General features: G+C 45.4%; 1 protein-coding gene across 3 annotated transcripts in view; it reads right to left on the bottom strand.

The window, feature by feature from the left end:
* Window positions 1-310: 310 nt before the first annotated feature.
* LOC309491032 (anoctamin-9) overlaps window positions 311-23,262 on the bottom strand; it is a 31,254-nt gene continuing 8,302 nt past the window's right edge. For 2 of the 3 annotated variants that reach the window (XM_082160432.1, XM_082160433.1), the window contains exons 9-24: window positions 23,021-23,114; window positions 20,363-20,423; window positions 20,201-20,283; window positions 19,002-19,106; window positions 18,722-18,889; window positions 5,089-5,125; window positions 4,872-4,983; window positions 4,459-4,516; window positions 4,241-4,338; window positions 3,608-3,804; window positions 2,968-3,120; window positions 2,310-2,457; window positions 2,104-2,220; window positions 1,630-1,723; window positions 1,404-1,516; window positions 311-752 (exon numbers count right to left, since the gene is read on the bottom strand). In XM_082160432.1, coding sequence (XP_082016558.1) covers window positions 650-752; window positions 1,404-1,516; window positions 1,630-1,723; window positions 2,104-2,220; window positions 2,310-2,457; window positions 2,968-3,120; window positions 3,608-3,804; window positions 4,241-4,338; window positions 4,459-4,516; window positions 4,872-4,983; window positions 5,089-5,125; window positions 18,722-18,889; window positions 19,002-19,106; window positions 20,201-20,283; window positions 20,363-20,423; window positions 23,021-23,114 — 1,741 coding nt within the window. In that variant the 3' untranslated portion in view covers window positions 311-649. Of the gene's footprint in view, window positions 753-1,403; window positions 1,517-1,629; window positions 1,724-1,778; window positions 1,828-2,103; window positions 2,221-2,309; window positions 2,458-2,967; window positions 3,121-3,607; window positions 3,805-4,240; window positions 4,339-4,458; window positions 4,517-4,871; window positions 4,984-5,088; window positions 5,126-18,721; window positions 18,890-19,001; window positions 19,107-20,200; window positions 20,284-20,362; window positions 20,424-23,020; window positions 23,115-23,262 lie in introns of those variants that run through there. The other variant, XM_082160434.1, reaches the window with a different exon arrangement.

Raw genomic sequence — 23,262 nt, 5'->3', positions numbered from 1 at the left:
GTACACGGACCCACCAAAGACTCCAATGTGAGAATGAATAACCATGTGAGGTAAAAGAATACAAATGAGAAATTAGGAAAACTTTTTAAATTCTAGCAAAGGAGAAAAAGCTATTTAGAAAATGTATTACTATAATTTCTTCTGTTTCAAATATTAAACTGCTGATCAAATAAAAAGTCTCCAACAAAGGCTGTAAAACTGTCATGGCATATCTTTTTCAAATTAGCCCTATAAGGTTGTATTCATTTCTTTGAGTTCCTTATCCATTTAGTGCAAATGTTGGTAGAATCAATTCTGAGAGGTCAAGACATCAATTTTATAAATTTTATTCAATTACATTTTGACAGAAACAGAAACCACAGCACTTTCATTGGCTCTCTTTTAATACATTATTTCACAAAATAACTGAATTACATAACCATGCCATTTATCATGAGTATAATAGGTCAAATATTTGTTTTATATATACATCTTATAAAATGCAACTAATGGATTTCCATGCTAAAAAAAATACAAAATTATATACAATTCATGCAACTTTATCAATGCTTACCAAGACATATACACTCATCCAGCCAAATATTCCAATCTTGAGATTACACAAAAATAAGATTTGTATGTGGGGGCACCTTGTTTTAGCTCATTTGTCTCACATACTATTTAGCTTGTTTGTCTTTTTCTGTTTAGATGTTCTTTTTACATTACCATTCTCATTTAATTTGGTCAAAGTGTCCTGTTGTGCTCTTTGAACTCTAGAAAAAAGAAATAATTAGATAAATAAATAAATAACATATATGTATACCAACAAACATATATACATTTTTAAAGTTCATTAAAATATGAATTCTTTTCACATTATTTATGCACATTAAGAATACTCTCTCTCTCTCTTTATACTGTTATATAAGTTCAGATATTTCATGTGTTCAAGCTCAAGCACAGCTGGAGCAACTAATGAATCTATGAATCTATTCAGATAATTTTGAGACTGCAGAAGTCATTAAAAGTAGCATTTTCAGTTGAATTTGGGGAAACAACTTGAAACATTTGTTGTGTTAAGCTATTTCAATTACTTTTGTTTGATTTGTTCAGTGCAAACAGCTGAAAGTCTGTAAATGTTTGCCAATAACCCTGATTTGCAGCGGTTGAATAATTTTGATTACAACTGTATATGTTTTTTTGTTTTTTTTCAGGTGACTGACATCCTGCCTCACTTTCCAATAAATTGCAATTAATAAAAACTAGTACCGCCCTACATTTTTTAAAAATGAACAGCGCAATAATTATTAACACTTGATCATGTTTAACCATAATCATTGAGACTCTTAATACAAAACCCCCCAGCAAAAATCTAAAATATAGAATTTAATTAAAATGTTGTTTTAGTAGATCTTGTTACTGACCTCAATTCTTCTTTCAGCCTTCTGAGTTTATCATACAGTCTTTCATTTCTCACATCCAGGGGGGAAGTAGGGACAAACCAGCTTGCTACACACTTAAAGATCACAACTACATGCTGGTCACAGAGAGATAGATCAAAATAGTGAGTGAGCAATACAATTCATTATTATTCTTAGTGTAATTCCTGTGTATTTGGAATCCTGTTCGTATTTATGTATATCAGATTACCTCAAACAGAATGATGAAGACTAATCGTGCTGCCAGAATGACCCAAAACTGATTCGTTAAACTATAGTCTTCATTACTTCTGTAGTCTCTATAGCTGGAAATAAACAGTACAGTAGATAAACATTACATAAACAGTAGGGTTGATTATGACCATAATCACTATACTATAGTCTTTCATTACTTCTGTAGTCTCTATAGCTAAAAACAAAAAACCAGTACAGTAAATACACAGAACATAAACAGCACAGGTTTGATTATGACCATAATCAAATGTGCACATAAATACAAAATAATAAGTGAAAATGAATTCAATTTTGTGTGTTCATTCAAGCTTATTCTTGCTAAGACCCACCCACTTAAACAGGACTGTTTTGTCTAATGGACAAATAAAAGGATCCTGGTTGCTTGAGTGTTATGTGAGGTTGCTAAGTCCCTAAGGTGTTTAGGATAGATATATAGATAAATAGATATTACCTGCAGTGTGTCACATTTATGCCACTGTAAGTGACCATCTGATGCTGTTTGAAATCTTTACTATTAGCTCTCATATTAGCAATGGAAAGTGTGTTGTTTATGTATCCAACCATACAACTGAAATTAAACAAAGAAGATTGAAAAACACATTTGTGGTGCTGCAAATATGTTGATTAAGCAGGTGTGAAATATCAAGTCCAACTCACTCAATGCCTGTAGCACTGCCGCTGGCACAAGGCCCATAGTAGTACTTGTAAACCAGACGAGGAATGAAATCAGAGGATATACCAATGACCAGTCCATTAGCAATGACCGCAAGCACACTAATTGCCTCCAGCACTTCTGTCCAAACACCTGAAATGAGAAAAAAAGTTGTCTTTTTCATACATTGTTTGAGGTCCACATATTTTTTCATGATCATTTTCCATCCTCTATTTTTATTGCAATCTTTTATTGTCAAGTTTCTTTGCAAAGCTGCATTATTTTGTGACAGATTCATAAAATAATCTGCACAGAAATGTGCTACTCAAACTGTTCAAACAAGACTGAAATGGTGAGGGATCCTGTTCAGTTGCTTCAGAAGGATATTCAGAGTTGTAGGCAATAAACAAAGCCACATTTTACCCTCATCGATAATTGTTCAAATATTTAGGAATAACTATTGTATTTCCTCACAGTGACTGGAGCTCAGAGCGATTCTTTCAGACAACACGTCAATTTTAGCTTGTTAATATAAATGGTCAGTTTGAACTGCATAGGAAGTTTTGAGTTCTGCAGGTTACAGTATGTTTACATAGTTCCATAAACTGATATCAAATGATTTCTCATGATATTAATATTCTGTTTATAATGCCTTTCCCTCACCAATATCGTTGGCCTTTGTTGGTACTAGTCTGCGTTCAAGGCTGACCATCTTAATGGCATCCAATCGGATCTCAATGATGTTGTTTAGAAGAGCCAGCAATGGAGCCAAAGGAAATGCTGCTACGAAGATAGTAGTAAAACTGAACTGCATCACTGGGGGAGGTAAAAAACAAAGAAGAAGAAAAAAAAGAAGATAATTTTAGACATCTGTGTTTCAAAGAAAAAATACGCTTTCTAATGTGTCCTCTTAAAAGAACTCTAGAAGAGTTTTGAAGACCCACAACTAGAATTGTATTTGTGTTTGCTATACAAAACTTGCTACAACAATGCTGAGGTGTAGTGGGAGGCTACCAGGCTGTTACTGTGTGATTGCTAAGGCGTCGTTCTAAGTGGTTATTAGTATTGGATTTTACTATGTGTTGGGGTTACTACTGGCCCAAATCAAAGAAGCGTACTCCAAGTCTCTATGGTATGAGATCTCAATCATGATAAAATGTGTAGGACGAGTTACTGACCAAAATGTAATACTTATGGTTAGGGATTTTAGTTATGTTTCTAATTATAAGAATGAACAATAGTAGTGATTATTGTCTTAGCAAACACCACTCTGGCAACAAACACACACAAAATGAATCTGTACCCATTTCCAAGAACTCATTAAAGAGGCTGAAGCTATCAGTTTTAATCAGGCCATAGTTTCTGTGGAGGTCTTCGAGTTTGCAGTTTTCACAGAGTTCGGATCCTTCCTTGACGCTCATACACTCCTTCTTATAGCATTTGACACATCTTCTCCGCAGCTTCTGGGTCTTTTTCCTGTTCAACCACCTTCTAAACCAGCTGTATGAGGGTAAGAGGGTATAAATAGGTGTTTGGGGTTAGAGGGTATAAATAAGTGTTTGGTATCTCTTATACATTTACTGTATGTTATACAAAGTACATGAAGCAGTCTAAAATAGGGATCAGGATTATAAGAAATGTAATAATTCTGGTTCCTTAACAATTTTTTTTTTAATATATATATGCTTGACGAAGAAATGGTCCTAACTACATAATAGCATATGGCTGAAATGCTACTTCCGGTAACATTTTAAGTCAACATAGAACACACAATAGAAAAGACGTGTAGTAGCGGAATCTTACGTCATAAAAATGTTTGGTTGTCAGTATTTTTTATATAATGGAACTGGTTCTGAAAAAGATCTTGATTTCCAACACCAGTGTTAAATGATAAAAAGCACAGACCACACAAAGACAATAAAAATGTTCCACTTACGGACCAGAATATTCAAAGATATTGTTGAAGATCTGTTTAAGTACCATGATAATAGACATCTGAATGAACAAATCTGTGAGACAGCCACTTGGGTGACACTGAATTGAAAAGAATGTAATATTGCATAAAAATTAGTGTAAACAAATAAGTTAAAAGTAAAATACAGTAGAGCATTGTTTATTTATAACACACTGTAGAGAAAATTATAATTGCCACACCTCCTCCAATCTCCATCTGCCAGATATTCTTGTATATCCTCCAGGGTGACCATTAATTCTACAAAAAATTTTTTTTTTAAGTGTATTACGTTTTTGTTGTTGTTGCTTACAGTACATTTTTATTACAGTCAAATTTGATTAATTTTAGAGGAAATTAGTTATGCCCTGGTAAAAACACCTCTCAACTGCACTGTACAATATAACCAATCGGTCAAAGCATATGACAAGGCTACACAAAACTAATACTGACAAATTCATGAATAATGTATTGTATCTGGTAAAGGCTGATATAATTTTACAAATCAATTCATAAGTAATTTAACAATGGGATTACTCTGCAAACAGAGCAATTAATTTATTTATTATATAATAGAAAATACAATATAATAGAAACTATTAATTGTCAAGGCTACCTTCCCAGAAAGAACGCTGTGTACATGAGAGAGGAGAACATTGTAAAGAACTGGAATATGAACATCTTCACTGTAAAACTCCTTTCAATGGCAGAATGGGAGTGCTTATTCTCTGCAAGCAAAAAACAGTATAGGCTTATGAAGTGTTTTATATCAAACAAATAGGGTTAACAATAAAAATGTCTGACAATTAAAGCCACAAACCGTTTTCACTGACCTATTTCACTCAGCTTCATGGCTACTGTACAGTTTACCTGAATGAAATAATTACATGGTTACAACTATTGTTATCATAAGCCAAAAGAGAAATATGCTCTGTTCCAAATTGTATTGCATTACAGGCAACTCAATGCAAAGGCTGATTCAAAACAGGCAACTTAAGGGATTGTTCACCCAAAAATATTGTGGTTACGCGGCTATGGATGTCCTTCGATGTCAACAAACTTGGTTCTCGCAAGAACTAGAATATTCCTCACGAAGTGTCCTACGTCATACGCTGGAACTCCAGTCTCTCGTGAACGTGCGCATGTTAGCGCTTTAGACTTAAGTCGAATCCATATGTTCGTTTGGACAGGAAGCTAGTTTTTTTTACTTTATAAAGTTTTAAATATGAAAAATTTAAACTCATCACTTTGCTTCAGAAGGCGTTTATTAACCCCACGGAGCCGTGTGGAGTTCTCTTTTGATGGATGGATGCACTTTTTTGAGCTTAAAACTGATGATTGCAATCCGCTTCATAGATTTTTATCCACTATAAAGTTCGGCAGCGTCAGGGTGTTTATTTATATAACTCTGATTGTATTCGTCTGAAAGAAGAAAGTCATGTACACAAGGGTGAGTAAATCATGGGGTAATTTTCATTTTAAAGTGAACTAATCTAATACTGGATGTTACCTGGATGATCCACGATCCAGTCCCTTGTTTGTCCTGAACAGTTAAACTGCCCAATGTTCAGAAGGAAACTTAATGCATTAAGAGCCGGGGGGTGAAAACTTTTTGAATTTGAAGATCAAGGTAAATTGTACTTAATTTGTCTTCCGGGAAACGCAAGTAAATATACTAAAAGTATATATATATATATATATATATATATATATATATATATATATATATACACGTTTTCACCCCCGGCTCCAATGCATTGTGTTTCCTTTGTGTTTTCCTTCACATTTTAACAGATTCTGCAAGGGGTTCACAAACTTTCAAGCAGCACTGTATATGATCTGAAGTAACTAACTAGCTACTTGTAGTTTTTTCGTTGGACACTTTTTTACTCTTATTCAAATAACTATTAAGATTATTACTTTTACTTTGAGTAAAGATTTCTATAAGTACTTGTACTTTTACTTAAGTACAGTTTTTGGATACTCCAGAGTGTGAAGCTCTCAAAGACTTTGAGGGCTGTGTTGCCCCCCAGAAAATACCAGGAACCACATTTTTCAATCAGTCCCCTTGTCAAAAAGTTTGTTTCTTCCTGCCTTTGGGTCATTTCAGGACACCGAACAGAAAAGTTTCCCTTGCTAAGTTTGGGGTTTGTGTTTTGTTCTGTGTTTTGGGAAGCAGCATTCCCCAGCAGGATTCTGCCCAGTCTCTGCTCGGCGTTGTCACCAGCTCCCTCCTCTGAGGATATAGGGGCATACAAATGTTGTTAGGGTCGTCTGCTCCCCTTAGAAATGAAGGTACTCTCTTTTTCAGTCAGTACCTTGTTCAAGATGTTCAGTTGTTCCCCGCCAGTTAGAGATTTTAGGGCGCCAAAAAGAGCAGTTTTTCCCCTCTTTTCTCAAAGTATCAGTAGGGTACTTGACAATGAACAATGAACACAGAAAAAGCTTTTTTCATGTTTCCACCTCACTTCAACGGTGTCCTCGTCATGCTAGTAATTGTCAACGAGGCCTTGTTTCTAGAACAAGAAGTACAATCTCTTGTGGACAATTAACTTTGAGGTCTTTATGCTAGTGTACTCCTAAAATTAAAATTAAAATAAGAAATTTGTTTAGCAGATATGCATACTTGAAGATTGTCTTTCTCTTCCAGGAAAACCTGTCAAAAATATTGATGACATCATCTTGCAATCAGGGGCATTTACCGTTTTTGACTAATAAAATGCTCTCAAGAATGAGAATGTCCATTTAATATGACCTGACACTGATTATCAATAGCAAGTAGCAAATCATGATTCATAGATTTTTCATGAACCAAAGATTATTGGTTATATAAAAATATGAGCTTTTCAGTATGTTCTGTCCAAACTTCTTGTTTCAATACGAAATACATGAACACAGGAAAACGTAATCGGTTACTAACGTAACCTCGGTTCTCTCTAGAAGAGGGAACGAGTATTGCGTAAGATAGCTTACGCTACGGGTAAAGTCATCTTTTCTCGAGATATGAAGCCAAAAGATTATCCTTAATTTTTATTCATTGTCAACGCAGTGCAGCAGCTAGCAGACCTAGAGCAGGCTATCTAGCGCGCTCATTGGCTGCTCCGCGGCAACTACAGCAGCCTACCAGTGAGCCTGGCGTGACGTCGCGCCCTCACGCGTCACAGCCCGCCAGAATGGGAGTGGCTTAGCGTATAAAAGGAAGGCTCGGAGGCTGATACCCTGGTTTTCGTCGACTGAAGCGAAATGAGCTCGTGGCGCGAGCACGGCGGGTTACGCAATACTCGTTCCCTCTTCTAGAGAGAACCAAGGTTACGTTAGTAACCGATTACGTTCTCTTACGAGAGGTTCTCTCGTATTGCGTAAGTTAGCTTACGCTACGGGAACCCCTTGTCAACGCCGTGCGCGCCCAGCATCCACTACATGAGTCCCAGGGGAACCCGGGGAACACTGATAAGTGGGAAACAGGTGGCCGACAGATATTAGTGGGCCAACACATGTTCATAAGCACACATTAGGGGTGTAGAGCGGCTCGGCCGGTCTATACTGACAAACCCTTTCTAGTGCAGCTCAACCAGGAGAGCTAAATCGAGTAAGTAGCCCGCGCACAAAAGTGTGGGCAGGGCATACACACGACTTAGACTGATAGAAGTCTAGCCTGCAGGGCGGGGACTTCCAGGTTATAAAACCTAACAAATGTAGAGGGGGAGGCCCAGCCTGCCGCTGTACAAATGTCATGAATGGAAATCCCGCTGGACCAAGCCCACGATGAGGCCATGCCTCTGGTGGAATGAGCCCGGATGCCCAAGGGGCACTGCAGGTTTCTGGACGCATAAGCTGCCGCAATAGCGTCCACTATCCATCTGGACAGACTGTGTTTCGAGGCGGCGAGACCCTTGGTGCGCCCTCCAAACGAAACGAAAAGCTGCTCCGAGCGCCTGAAAGCGGCGGAGCGCGTGACGTAATTCCTCAGAGCCCTGACAGGGCAGAGGAGGTTACTATCAACCTCGCTGCCGGATGCCGGTAGGGCTGAGAGGGAAATGACCTGCGCTCTGAAAGGAGTGCCCATCACCTTGGGGACGTAACCATGTCTCGGTTTGAGAATGACTATTGAGTCATTAGGACCGAACTCAAGACACGCCGCATTAACTGATAACGCGTGTAAGTCACCCACGCGTTTAACTGAAGACAGAGCTATCAGAAAAACGGTTTTGAACGTGAGGTATTTCAGACCCACAGTGTTCAAAGGTTCGAAGGGATAAGCTTTCAGGGCCTCTAGGACCAAAGACAAATCCCAGATCGGAACCGAGGGGGGCCGCGGGGGATTCATCCTCCTGGCTCCTTTGAGGAAGCGGATGATGAATTCATTCCTTCCTAATGCGCGGCCGCGCGCCGGGTCGGCGAACGCTGCAATAGCCGCAACATAGACTTTGAGCGTGGAGGGGGACCTGCCCGCGTCCAGCAGCTCCTGAAGGAAGCACAAAACCCACGAAATCCCACACGCTTGTGGGTTTAAATTATTCCCCGTGCACCACTTGTTAAACACAGACCATTTTGACGCGTAGAGCCGTCTCGTAGAGGGGGCTCTAGACTGCGTGATCGTGTTCACGACCCCTTTTGGCAAGTCGCAGAGACCAGCGCTCTGGATGGGGATGCCAGATCGAACCGCGGGCTTGAGAGAGAAGGTCTCTCCTCACCGGGATCGGCCATGGGGCTGAGTCTGCCAGCCGCATTAAATCCGGGAACCATGTCTGGTTCTCCCAGTGCGGGGCTATGAGGAGCACTGAGTGGCGCGTTTCTCTGATCCTCCCGATCACCTGGGGTAACAGCGAGATCGGGGGAAAGCGTACAGCGGGAGGCTGGGCCAGGCTCGGGCCAGCGCGTCCTCGCTCTTCGAGAAGAATATCGGGCAGTGGGCGTTGTCATCTGACGCAAAGAGGTCGACTTTCGCGCTGCCGAACAGGCGCCATAGAAGCTGGACTGTCTGGTGGTGCAGAGACCATTGCCCGGGGGGAACGTTGTCTCTGGACAGTCTGTCTGGGCCGATGTTTAGGTGACCGGGCACATGCGCGGCTCTCAGCGAGCGCAGTGAGTCCTGAGCCCAAACGAGGAGGCGTTCCGCCAGTGCGCAGAGGATTTTGGATCTGATCCCGCCCTGACGGTTCACGTAGGACACCACTGACATGTTGTCTGTGCGAACTAGTACATGGTGTCCTCGCAGGTATGGGAGAAAATGTTTCAGTGCATTCTCGACCGCTAGCATCTCCACACAGTTTATGTGAAGGCATTTCTCCCGGTCTGACCAGAGGCCATAGACTGGTCTGCCCTCGAAAAGCGTGCCCCAACCTAGGTTGGAGGCGTCTGTCGAGATCGTTTTCCGGTGCGAGATAACTCCCATTGTAACTCCCCGTTGGTACCATTCGGCCGCCAGCCAGGGCTGCAGGGCCGAGACGCAGCCCTGATTCACACTGACTCGCGAGCCGCCGGCAATCCACGCTCTGCGGGGCGCTCTCGCTCTCAGCCAGCGCTGAAGCGGGCGCATGCGCAGTAGGCTCAGCTGAAGCACCACTGCAGCTGAAGCCATGTGGCCCAACATCCTCTGAAATGCTTTCAGGGGGAAACACCTGCCTTTCTGAAAAGACGCGGCGAGATGTCGAATACGGCGCGCGCGCTGTGTCGACAGTCTGGCCGTCATAGCCACCGAGTCCAGCCCTATTCCCAAAAAGGAGATTGACTGACTGGGTATTAATGAGCTCTTGGTCCAGTTGACCGAGAGACCCAAGCTTTTCAGATGGCTGAGTAGCGCTAGTCTGTGGGATATGAGTTCTTCCTCTGACTGCGCTAGAATCAACCAGTCGTCCAAATAGTTCAGAATTCGCATGCCCTGTGTTCTCAGGGGGGCGAGGGCCGAGTCCATGCACTTCGTGAACGTACGGGGTGCTAAAGACAGGCCGAACGGGAGGACGGTGTATTGATATACCTGACCGTCGAAGGCGAATCTCAAGAATGGCCTGTGACGGGGTATAATCTGAATCTGAAAGTATGCGTCTTTCAGATCGAGAGAAATAAACCAGTCCCTCGGGCGGATTCGCGCGAGGATTTGTCTGGTTGTGAGCATTTTGAACGGCCGTCTCATGAGAGCTTTGTTCAAATATCTCAGATCTAATATGGGTCTGAGAGCTCCGTCCTTCTTGGGAACGAGGAAATAACGGCTGTAAAAGCCCGTCTCGATCAGAGAAGGATGCACTCGTTCTATCGCCCCCTTGCACAATAGTTTCGCTATTTCTGTATGAAGCAGATGGGCTGCTTCTGTATTCACTCTCGTCTCGGTCCGTGCTCGAAAGCGCGGGGGACGGCGAGCGAACTGCAGCGAATAGCCCCGTTTCACAATGTTCAGCACCCATTCTGACACGCCCGGGATAGCTTCACACGCTTCCGCATGCATAGCTAGGGGTTGAATGGCCTCTGGGTCCCGGCCGCTGCACTGCGCGGGATAGGGAACTCGTAGCAGAGGAATTTGCGCGCGCTGTCGATGCTGAGGAACGGGAGCTCGCTGATAGCGATAACTGGCTGGACAGCACTCAATGACTCGGTCACTTGGGACGGAGAACATTTTGCAGTGAGAAACCCGTGACGCGAGAGCGGCGTGGGTGTTAATGTGTTTATCAGTAAGTGTGCGCGCTCGTGGGCGGGCACAGGGCTTACATTCACAACACGGCCAGTGTTGGGGAGCTTTATGTGATCTAACCCCCGAGGCAGCTGTGTGACAGAGCGGGCAGTGGGTAGGTGTGAGCACTGACTCGTGGGCACAATTCCTACGCTTATCACTCGAGCGGCGCGTGCCCTCTTTGTGAGAGTGAGCTCTGTGAGAGACACAGGGGAGATCGTGCTTGTGTGTAGGGGTGAACACTGGGCTGTGGGCACATTTCCTACACTCAAAACACCGTCGGCGTGAGCCGAATAACCAGAATTAATACTCTTTTTCAGATTTCTCTGGGTCGCTGTGCGAACGGCGTTTGTGTGCAGGCGAGCGAGTTGTGTAACTGACTCGTTGGCTGCAAAATACACATCTTCAGTCGCCTTTTAGGTGACTGACAGGGCAAAATGCTTGAAGGCTCAAATGTTTAGACTCTCATAGTTACTCAAGCACCATCATATGAGCGGGAGGGTGCGAGGGGCGGTTCACTTCTGCATGTGAGAAGCTGGCCGCGAGCTCGGAACAGCGAACAGCATAAAACACTTTGCCGCCAGAGCCGGACTCGAACACGGGACTCTGGCGCGAAAACGCCTCGGTTACGACTGTAAGCTCGGTTCCCTGAAGAGGGAACGAGCGTTGCGGCGAAATGACGCTATGGGGAACGCTTTGCGTGATGACGTCTTGAAGCACATGTAAAATCAGTCCAATGGTGTGGCGGAACGTCAGAGGCGGGTGACGTCACGTACCAGGAAGCTATAAAAGCCAGCCCGAAACAGAAAACGAAAGCTTCGTAGAGTCTGAAGTCGTGCTGACAGGCATGAAGGAGATATGGCAAGGTGACGCAACGCTCGTTCCCTCTTCAGGGAACCGAGGTTACAGTCGTAACCGAGGCGTTCCCTTTCAAGGGAACTCGCGTTGCGTCGAAATGACGCTATGGGGAACGTCTATACCAACGCCACCATAGCTACAAATGTCTGTCCTGTGTGAAATCAAGTGAGCAGCACTAGGAAGACAAAACCTGAGACCCTGGAGTAGAGTCTAGGTCTAAAGAGTAGAACCTGACGAATGTGTGCGGTGAGGACCAGCCTGCCGCATCACAAACGTCCTGCAAAGATACTCCTGATATAAGGGCCTTAGAGGCCACCATACTCCTAGTAGAGTGCGACCGGACAGCCAAAGGAGAAGGCTGCCCAGCCGCCTCATAAGCAAGTGAGATAGCCTCAACAACCCACTTGCTCATCCTTTGCTTAGACACTGGGCCTCCCTTGTTAGGGGACCCAAAGCACACAAATAATTGATCGCTTTTACGCCACAGGGCAGCTCTGTGGACATATGCGTCTAACGCCCGAACAGGGCAAAGCAAATTATTCGCCTCCTGGTCCGCATTTTGAAAGGGAGGAGGACAGAAGGCCTGCAGTACAATAGGTCTAGCCACATTAGTGGGGACCTTAGGGATATAGCCCGGTCTAGGGTGAAGAAAGGCTTTGACCATACCCGGAGCAAACTCCAAGCATGACGGAGCAACCGACAATGCTTGGAGATCCCCTATTCTCTTGAGAGAAGAACTGGCGAGAAGGAACAGAGCTTTCAGAGTTAGGAATTTCTCAGGAACCTCCTCGATGGGCTCAAAGGGGGCCAGGGAAAGGCCTTGCAGCGCAATGGACAAATCCCAAGGTGGCACCCTAGAGCGAACTGCAGGCCTCAGCCTCCAAGTGCCACGAAGGAAACGAGATACCAGAGGGTCTTTCCCCACAGACATTCCACCCAAAGGAATGTGGTAAGCACCTATAGCCGCCACATAAACCTTTAAAGTGGACGGGGTCAGACCTGCAGTGAACCGGTCCTGCAGGAACTCCAGAACTGTGCCAATTGGGCAGTTGACTGGATCCAACCGACGGTCACTACACCAAGAAGTGAACACTCTCCACTTCAGGGCATAAAGTTTCCTCGTGGAGGGAGCTCTGGACTGTAGAATGGTCTCAACAACCTCAGTTGAGAGACCTGACTCTATGAGCTGGGCCCCCTCAGAGGCCAAGCCCACAGGTTCCACAGTTCCGGTCGGGGGTGAAAAATCGAGCCCCCTGCTTGGGACAGAAGGTCCCTCCTGACAGGAAGCTCCAGAGGATGCCCGTCGAGGAGGGACACAAGATCGGGAAACCATACTCTGCCCGGCCAGCGCGGGGCTATAAGAAGCAGGCAAACCCGGTCCCTGCGAACTCTCTCCAGAACTCCCGGGAGCAGAGCAACTGGGGGAAAGGCGTACAGGCGTAGCCTCGGCCACGTCTGTACCATAGCATCCAGTCCCAGAGGAGCTGGATGCGTGAGGGAGAACCAAAGTGGACAGTGAGACGTCTCTCGAGACGCAAACAGATCCACTTGTGCTTGGCCAAACTCCCTCCATATCAGCTCCACCACCTCGGGGTGGAGCCTCCATTCCCCGGGCCTCGGCCCCTGTCTCGACAGAGTGTCTGCTCCTATATTCTGGACCCCGGGGATGTAGGCTGCCCTGAGTGACAGCAACTTCCCCTGGGACCACAAGAGGATATGGCGTGCCAGATTGGATAATGGGCACGAGCGCAAACCCCCTTGGTGGTTGATATAGGTGACATGGTGTCCCCTGAGATCTGTGATAAAGCTCCTCAGAGCCCGGAAGACAGCTAACATCTCTAGGCGATTGATATGCCAGGAACGATGATGGTCTTCCCACAGACCTTGAGATGAGCGACCCTCCAGAATCGCTCCCCAACCCGTGAGGGAAGCATCCGTCGTTAGCAGTTTGCGACGACAAGGAGCTCCCAGCACTGGGCCCTGGGACAGGAACCAAGGTTTCTTCCACATAACCAAGGCACGTAGGCATCGCCGCGTGACCTTGATTGTGCGAAATGGGTTGCCCCTCGGGGAAACCCCCCTGGTCCTGAGCCACCACTGCAGGGGCCTCATGTGCAGTAGTCCAAAAGGTATCACGTTGGAAGCTGCTGCCATGAGACCCAACAGTCTCTGGAACTGTTTGACAGTGAGTAGCTGGCCTAGCTTTACACTTTTCACAGCTGCAAGGATGGAATCTATCCGTGGCGGTGACAGGCGCGCCTGCATCGACACTGAATCCCAAACCACGCCTAAAAAAGTGGTCCTCTGAAGTGGAGAAAGCACACTCTTCTTGGCGTTCAGCCGTAACCCCAGCTCTTTCATATGGGCGAGGACGACATCTCGATGCCGAATCGCCAACTGATGCGACTGAGCCAGCATCAACCAATCGTCGATGTAGTTCAATATGCGAATACCCTGAAGGCGCAAGGGCGCCAGAGCTGCATCCACGCATTTGGTGAAAGTGCGGGGTAATAAAGCCAGGCCGAATGGAAGAACTCGATATTGGTATGCTTTGCCCCCGAAAGCAAACCTCAGGAACTTCCACGGTCTGCAGGACCCAACGAGAAACATTTGACAGTAGCTTCCACGCTGTCAAAGATTCTACTAGAGGTACCAGCCTCTCGAGACTGGTCTCTGGATTTTGTTGCTCTTGAGTAGTCGGTTCGTCGCCCTGTAACGGCGCACCGGCAGGGAACGACCGAACAGACTGCTCTAGCACCCTCCTCAGAGGGGGCGGGCATCCCGAGGCCACTACGTTTCCGGGTGGACCTTGAGATATGTGCTCGCCGGAGGCCGCTGCGCCCTGAAACACCGGAGGTGGCAGGGTTGGCAGACCGGTCCCCTGAGGGCACCGAAGAGAGACGGGCACCGTAAAACGAGGTGTTGACCGCTCTGCTTCGGGGAGGACTACCCTCATTTGTCCTCCTTTGGAACTATGAAGTACCGGCTGTAAAACCCGGTTTCCCTGTTGGAGGGAGGTACATATTCTATGGCCCCTTTCTCTAACAGAGTGTTTACTTCCTGTTCCATAACCAGAACCTGCTCGGGGCCCACCACTGTGGGCAGGACCCCCATAAACCGAGGTGGCCATTTCTTGAATTGTATCTGATACCCTTTTTCCACGGTCTGCAGGACCCAACGAGAAACATTTGACAGTAGCTTCCACGCTGTCAAAGATTCTACTAGAGGTACCAGCCTCTCGAGACTGGTTTCTGGATTTTGTTGCTGTTGAGTAGTCGGTTCGTCGCCCTGTAACGGCGCACCGGCAGGGAACGACCGAACAGACTGCTCTAGCACCCTCCTCAGAGGGGGCGGGCATCCCGAGGCCACTACGTTTCCGGGTGGACCTTGAGATATGTGCTCGCCGGAGACCGCTGCGCCCTGAAACACCGGAGGCGGCAGGGTTGGCAGACCGGTCCCCTGAGGGCACCGAAGAGAGACGGGCACCGTAAAAAGAGGTGTTGACCGCTCTGCTTCGGGGGGGGGACTACCCTCATCTGTCCTGAGCCCTCGGACATCAGGACTTTTTCCCCAGCAGCCTTCTTGGCGGTAATAACGGTCCGCAGATCCGTTTTACCCCTCGAAGACTGCTGGGTTTGAGAGCGCCCTCCGTGTCCTCGAGATTTTTGTGGGGGAGCACGGGAGGAAACGCTCTGTTTCTGAGTGGCACGGTGCTCAGCGCTCTTTTTAGATGAGTGCGGCTGCTCCCGCTCAGCAGCCTCAATGAAAGAACGGGGGGGGGGAAGTTTCTGAAGTGCAGCTGCCTGTTTTGAAGCTTCTTGAGCTTTAGCTACAGCACTATTAACTGCATCTCCAAATAAACCTTCAGTGGAAACCGGTGCATCTAAAAGAACATGATTCTCTTTGTCCTTTATATCACTTAAATTGAGCCACAGATGCCTCTCAGTGGCCACCAGGGCTGCCATAGAACGGCCGATGGATTTAGCCGTCTCCTTGGTGGCCCTGAGAGACAAATCTGTGGCTCTACGCAATTCAGACACAGTTTCGGAACCAATACCCCCGCCCTCTTCAGAATCACCCAATAATTCAGCCTGGTACGCTTGCATTAGTGACATTGTGTGTAAACACGCTGCAGCTTGGCCAGCGGCGGCATAAGCCTTATGAACCAGGGAAGATGTGAATTTTAGTGGCTTGGATGGTAGTGCAGGAGCCTTCAGAGAAGATGCCGTTGCTGGAGAGAGATAGCTCGCGAGCGTCTCTTCCACCCTCGGCATCTCCCCATAACCATGCTCTTTATAATTGTGAATGGAAGAATAGTGTGATGTTTGTGCAGTATGACACTGGTTTCCCCCACAATCTCGACACCTCGGTGTGGAGATCGGGGAAAAACGGAAGGCTTCTGCGCTGAGGCTGTGCACGAGATGGCAGGAAACGCTCGTCGAGTTTGCTTTTCGAACGAGCGCCCTGCCGATCCTCTGGCCACTCAACAGATAATCGCTCGACAGCTCTCGTAACAACATCGAGCAATTCTTCAAACGCATGAGACTGAGGTGGCGAATCCTCAGACTCAGCGTCAATACTAACAACGTCCAACTCCTCAGAGCTGGACAATTGCAGTATTGGTGCCTCCATCGGGGGGGAAGAAACCGCAACGCGTGCTTCCACACCTCGATGAGAGGCACTGGATCTATCAGAAAGAGGCTGAGATAAGGCAGAGCCCGTCTCAACATCCACTGATAGATCCATTTGCGAACCCCAGGTCTGTGATCGACGCCGTGCCTCGGCAGCGGCGGGACCAGAGCCCTGGGGAACGCGATCCTGGTTAAATAAAGCCAGGCGGGATCTGAGCGTACGCATAGGAAGCGCATCGCAATGCTCACAGCCAACACCCTCGAGTGCTGACTGGGCATGCTCTTCACCCAAACAGACAACACAAAGAGTGTGAGTGTCCCCACTCGTTAAATAACGCGGGCAGGGGTGAACACACACTCTAAACTGCTGCTGCTTACTCGCCATACTGAATATATAAATATAATAATATAATATAGACAGACAACACCAAATAACAGGGACAGATTTCACACAGAGCGCAACTGAAGACTCAGAAAGCTTTCGTTTTCTGTTTCGGGCTGGCTTTTATAGCTTCCTGGTACGTGACGTCACCCGCCTCTGACGTTCCGCCACACCATTGGACTGATTTTACATGTGCTTCAAGACGTCATCACGCAAAGCGTTCCCCATAGCGTCATTTCGACGCAACGCGAGTTCCCTTGAAAGGGAACCTAAGATTCTGCCACTGAGCCACAGGGGGAGAATACATAGGCTATCGGTTCGCGCGAGCATATCATAGAGCGTCGTCATGTTTCGTGTCGGCGTTAGCTTGCAGGCGTGCGTGCATTGTAACAGGCTTTTTTACTGCAATATAAATATTTCCAGCCGCCTGAACTCAGAGGGGACTGAGAAATGTGTGGGAATTGGAGATTGGCCCGGCCTCAGCGGGGCTACAGTACTCTCTCTCCTCCTTTCGCCGGTGAGTGAGGCACGCGGGGTGCTGAACATTGCTCGTGACTGTCCGCTCTGACATCTCTTGAGAACGGCGCAGTTTGCGCGACACAAGCAAAGGGAGAAAGCGCGGGAAGCGGGGCGAGTAGCCAGAGAGCGTCATCATGTTTTGCAGGCGTGCGTGTATTATAAACAGGCTCGTTTACTGCAGTATTGATATTACCAGTCGCCTGAACTTGGGAGGGGACTGAGAACTATGTGAGACATGGCGGTCAGTCAAGCCTCGGCGGGACTCACGCACTCTCGTTTCTCCTTTCGCCGGTGAGTGACGGGCGCGGGGGCGGTAGCTTTCTTGTAACGTAAAGAAAAACTAGCCCCGTGATCGTCCGCTTCTGCGATCCCTTGTGAGCGGCTTGGTCTGCGCGGCTCGAGCAGAGGGAGAGAGCGCGGGAAGAGGGGCGAGTAGCCAGAGAGCGTCATCATGTTTTGCAGGCGTGCGTGTACTGTGTAACAGGCTCGTTTACTGCAGTATTGATATTTCCAGTAGCCTGAACTAGGAGGGGACTGAGAAATATGTGTGAAATGGATGTGAAACACTCCTTTCTCCTTTCGCCGGGAGACGGGCGCGGGGGGCGGGGTAGCTTTCTTGTAACGTAAAGAAAAACTAGCCCCGTGACCGTACGCTTCTGCAATCCCTTGTGAGCGGCGCAGTTTGCGCGACTCGAACAGAGGGAGAGAGCGAGCCCCGTAATCGTCCGCATCTCTGACATCCCTTGTGAACGGCGCAGTTGCGCGGCTCGAACAGAGGGAGAGAGAGAGCGGGGAGTGGTGCGAGGCATTTGAAACAACGCCTCGTAGGAAATTTCTCTTTTAGAAGCGAGAGTGTGTGTCGCAGCGGCGAACACACACAGCAGTAAAAGAATATGACGCCGGATAGCGTAGCAGGCACGGATGGCTGAAGGCAGCGAAGAATCGTCCGGCTTCCTCAGGCGCTGTCCTCTGCTTGCCCTGTCGCTTGCTTCGACGGCGGCGGCTTCTCTCAGAGATCCAACGATGCTGAGAGCTTCGCTGAAGAGACGAAAAATCAGGGTATCAGCCTCCGAGCCTTCCTTTTATACGCTAAGCCACTCCCATTCTGGCGGGCTGTGACGCGTGAGGGCGCGTGCGCCCTCATTGGGCGTGACGTCACGCCAGGCTCACTGGTAGGCTGCTGCAGTTGCCGCGGAGCAGCCAATGAGCGCGCTAGATAGCCTGCTCTAGGTCTGCTAGCTGCTGCACTGCGTTGACAATGAATAAAAATTAAGGATAATTTTTTGGCTTCATATCTCGAGAAAAGATGACTTTACCCGTAGTGTAAGCTAACTTACGCAATACGAGAGAACCTCTCGTAAGAGAAACAACTATCTGTTCTCTGAAAATAGTGGGAGGTTTGTAGAGCTTACCCGAGTCATGACGGTGATGGTGATGTAGTGAAGCACAGCTCCGAGCATCAGGGCAACTGTTTGGGAATTCTCAGTAATGACCGGCCAAGAACTGTTTTCAGCCAACAGTACAGTAGCAATCACTCGAAACACAACCAGGACATGGGTCAAACCTATGATGATCAGCATCTGAAAACACGTAAACCACAGACACCAACAAAGAGCGTTAGCCATACATATATGAATTATATTTTTTTATGAGAGTAAATGCATCTTCGCAAAATCAATATGGGTTTCTTACCATGAGTGTGGCTAAAACCATTACTATAGTGGACCGTAGATAAGAGTGCATGTGCATCTTGGGTTCACAGTGTGCATTATTTACAATCTCCAGAATCAACTCCTCCTGCATGGTACAAGTGCATACAAAATTACATGTTATACCCAACCACCCTAAGCTTTAATATATTTGCAGTTCTTCACCATGATGTAACAGTGATGCAGTTTTTTGGAGTAACACTGAAAGTAGTGGCATTGCAGCAGTGGATGTGCATCAAAAACTGGGAAACATTTGGTTGCAATTGATTTTGAGAGTTTACCGGAACGGAGAGTGACTAATTGTATGTTAAAACTGTACTTTACACAATTTAAAAAAAAAAAAATTTTTTAGGTCTTTAATAAAGGTCTTCTGAAGCGAAGCAATGTGTTTGTGTAAGAAAAATATCCATATTTAAAACTTTAGCGACTAAAATTACTAGCTTCCATCAGATGGCCCAAGAGTAACCTTTGACCTGACGCATGACGCATTGATGAACGTGGAAGCGCAGAGGATAAAGCAAAACAAAACACGAATTAGAAGTCTAAAACAAGATTTTTTTTAGAGAGAGATGTCAGATGAGCTTGAGTTTGATGCCCAGCGCTGTTTGTTTGAACCGCGAGAGGCGTCAAAGCTTACGCTACTCCTACCTCCTACGTCATACATCATCAAGTTTTACTCTTTTGGCGTAAGTCGACTTATGTAGGCCGTTTGCCGAAAGCTAGTAATTTTAGTCAGTAAGGTTTTAAAAATGGACATCTTTCTTACACAAACGCATCACTTCACTTCAGAAGGCATTTATTGGAGCACTTTTATCATGAATGGATGCACATTTATGGACTTCAAAACAGAAACCGGCCATTCACTGCCATTATAAAGCTTGAAAGAGCCAAGACATTTTTTAATATAACTCCCGATTGTATTTATCTGAAAGAAGAATGTCATATACACCTAGGATGGCTTGAGGGTGAGTAAATCGTGGGGTAATTTTCATTTTTGGATTTTCAACTATCCCTTTAATGTAGTTTAATATGTTTTATTAGTGTAGCCAGCTGCTTTTTCAAGAGGGTAGCTTGACCGTATTATTTAAAGTTATCATCTAAAGCTATCATTCCCAGTCGCTAACTCAAAGGTCTAATGCTGTATGATGTATTTTTGTTATAGAGATAGTTACTTTGTAATACCTCTTCCTCACACCAGTCAAAGACCTTCCATGCGCACACATAAGACGATCTGTGACGCTTCCAAAACTCCAGAAACACAGTGGCTGTAAAGAACACAATAAAATCTGTCATAACATTGAATCAATCCAACTTAAATGAGGTTAGAGCTGTTGTTGAACTTACCCCACACAGCCATGAACATGGCGAATGCTACTGTTCCCTCATTATCAAACAGAAGGCTCACCTGCATGTGACCCAAAAAGCACAGTGTCAGCACATATTAAAATGTGCTAATAGAGTTCTACCAGTAATGTTCATATAATTTTTGTATAAAGTCTTGTCTGTAATAACATTTTCAAAATTCTAGCACAGATAAAAACATTATTTATACATCATTGATGGAAAGTTTTTTTTTTGTTTTTTTTGAAAGTTTTATTTGGATGTTTGTCTAATGTATTTTAAACGTTACTATTTGTTTCAGAATGCTCAGAGAAACTAACATTCTCATCATTTTTGCAAAATTATTAAATGAAATGTTCTATGTTCTAATTCTAATTAATGTTTGCATAAAAAAAATAAATAAAAAAAGGACATTAAAGGCGCGCTCAGCATTTAACAGCGGCGGTGATGAGGCTTCATATTCTTCAGGTGTGCCTCATCACACGCTGCCAATTCTCCTCTTCAGCGCCCCCCTCTCCAATCACACCCACTTCAGTCGGGAACCTTGCGAAGGGCGGCGAGTTAAGGGACGGGGTGGCGCTGATCACAAGGGAGGGGCAGCCATTCCGTCACAATATATATTTTGTTCAGTAATATATAAGAACATTTTGCTAACATTCCGTTTAAGTTACAAAAAACGTTATTTCAGAATCTTCTCTTAGGGTGCTTTCACACTGGCAGTTTAGTTCGTAACGGGGCACGGTTCGCATGAAAAATCGCTACTGTGAACGCTGTCATGTGGACCCGGGTGCGCACTGGGGTACCGAACCCGAGACTACCTGGAGGAGGTGGTCTGAGTTCGGTTGCACTCGAACCGCGCCGCGGTCCACGTGAATGTGAAACCAACACGGACTCGGGTGAGCACTTGTTCAGGAAGAAAAGGGACCTGCCCATGCGTTTTAGCTGATTATGATGTATTTAGTTAATTTAAACACATGTAAGGGATGATAGAGCTGATGATTTACCTTGGATACAAGTGAGAGTGACCCTGCAGTGTATTCGCGCATAGCGTGTGGAATCAGGACAACAGATTAATGGAAATCCACTGTCTCCTCAAAAGAGTTTGTTTGCAAGCAGCAGACAAACCACCTTATGCGTCACACACACACAGTAAACCTGTGTTGTTCACTCAGCTGTGCATAATAGCACCAAATTAATAAAAAAATACAATATATTGACTCACGTTCTGTTTTCTATCATGCATGCGGCGTGCACGTTCGCATTGCGATAAGATGCATCATGCACGCAAACGCCCCAGGGTTCGATAGAATCAAATTGAGTGTGAAACCAGACCAACGCTCCGGGGGGCGCCAGGAACAATTGAGCTAGGGCTTGGACCGCAGCAAACGAGCCCAGTGTGAAAGCACCCTAAGGGTGTATTCACACCTGTCTTGTTTGGTTCGATTGAATCAAACTCAAGTTCGTTTCCCACCTTGGTGCAGATCTTTTGGGCAGGTGTGAATACAGCAATCGCACTCGGGTGCGGACCAAACAACTAAACCGAGACTCAGCTGAAGAGGTGGTCTCGGTCCGGTTCCAAACGAAATCTGGTACGGTTTGAATTTCTGTCCAATGAATGGATGACCTTAGCACAGTGTGGTTTTGTTTACAAATTTTAGTTCACTTGCAAAAAGGACAGTGTGAAAGCGAACCACACAAAACAAAAAAATCTACACTGTATTTGATCTGGACAATAGCAAGTGAACTAGCGGACTTTCCTGGTGTGAATACACGCTAAGAACCCTTTTTTTTGTTTTACTAAAGGCTGGAATACAATACTCAAATAATTTTGCTCTGATTTTTGCCCCGATTTGATGTCTAGATGAGTCGACAATCGTTGACAAAAGTCTGTGCCAGTCTGCAGATATGGACAGATGGATTTGACAGACTTCTCATAAAATCGCATAGTTTATGATGGGCACAGATTGAAGTTTTAGGTTTTAGGATATCAAAACATATTTAATATTTTGAGCCAATTTTAAAACATTACTGAAACAGAAGCTGTCCTCTATCAGTGCTGCAATAAAATACAATAAAAATACAATAACCAAACAAAAGTAAATTAACAGAACATGCATAAAATAAGCCTCAATTTTTTGACTCATCAGTACAGATAAAACAACTGATTGTGCAACTCATCTCCATCTCAATCCAAATTTGTTTGGCTCATTTTCTTTCTGTTGTGACAACTACTGTGATCTTTAACTGTCATGCGTCTCCTAGCAATGAGGAGCGTGTTTCTTGTGTGTGTTTGTTGTGTTCGGAACGATTTTAAAGTCTGGTAGTGTATGAACCCCAGTTTTCCCTGTAACCATTTACAAAGTTGGCAAGTGTATGATGCCTAGTGATGCCTAATCTGTTCAGATTTTAAAAGTCCTGTAGTGTATTCCAGCCTTAAGACTACTACAGAAAAATATAATCTTCAATTATCTCCATACCAAAATTTCAGTTAGCCTAACATTTTTACTGAATCATTAAAATATGATATGAGTATTCTAAAGGGCCTTGAGTGCTTCTTATAAGTGGGTGATTGAGTCATGATATAGTGCATATGTGTGTATATGTAAAAAACAAAGTAAGCGACTTGTCAGTGCACAATTGTCTGCATAAAAAATACAGTACCTTTGCATACATGCAGGTGTCGGAAAGCTCCCACACTTTGCAACTAATATCGCACAGAGGGCACATAATAACGTTCGACTGGCACACCTCTTGTCTGCGTACACACACACAAGCACACACACAGGTTGATTTTGCTTCAGGACCTTTATTTTACATTAGACAGCAAGTGGTGACCTTACACAGTACCATAATTGTTTATCGAACAACAAAGATGTATTTGAAAATCAAACATTGAAGTTTAA

This window comes from Leuciscus leuciscus, assembly GCF_965113295.1.
Source record: "Leuciscus leuciscus genome assembly, chromosome: 25".
NCBI classification, from domain to species: domain Eukaryota; kingdom Metazoa; phylum Chordata; class Actinopteri; order Cypriniformes; family Leuciscidae; genus Leuciscus; species Leuciscus leuciscus.
The sequence above is the reverse complement of the archived record's forward strand: the minus strand, read 5'-3'. Positions and strand labels throughout refer to the sequence as shown.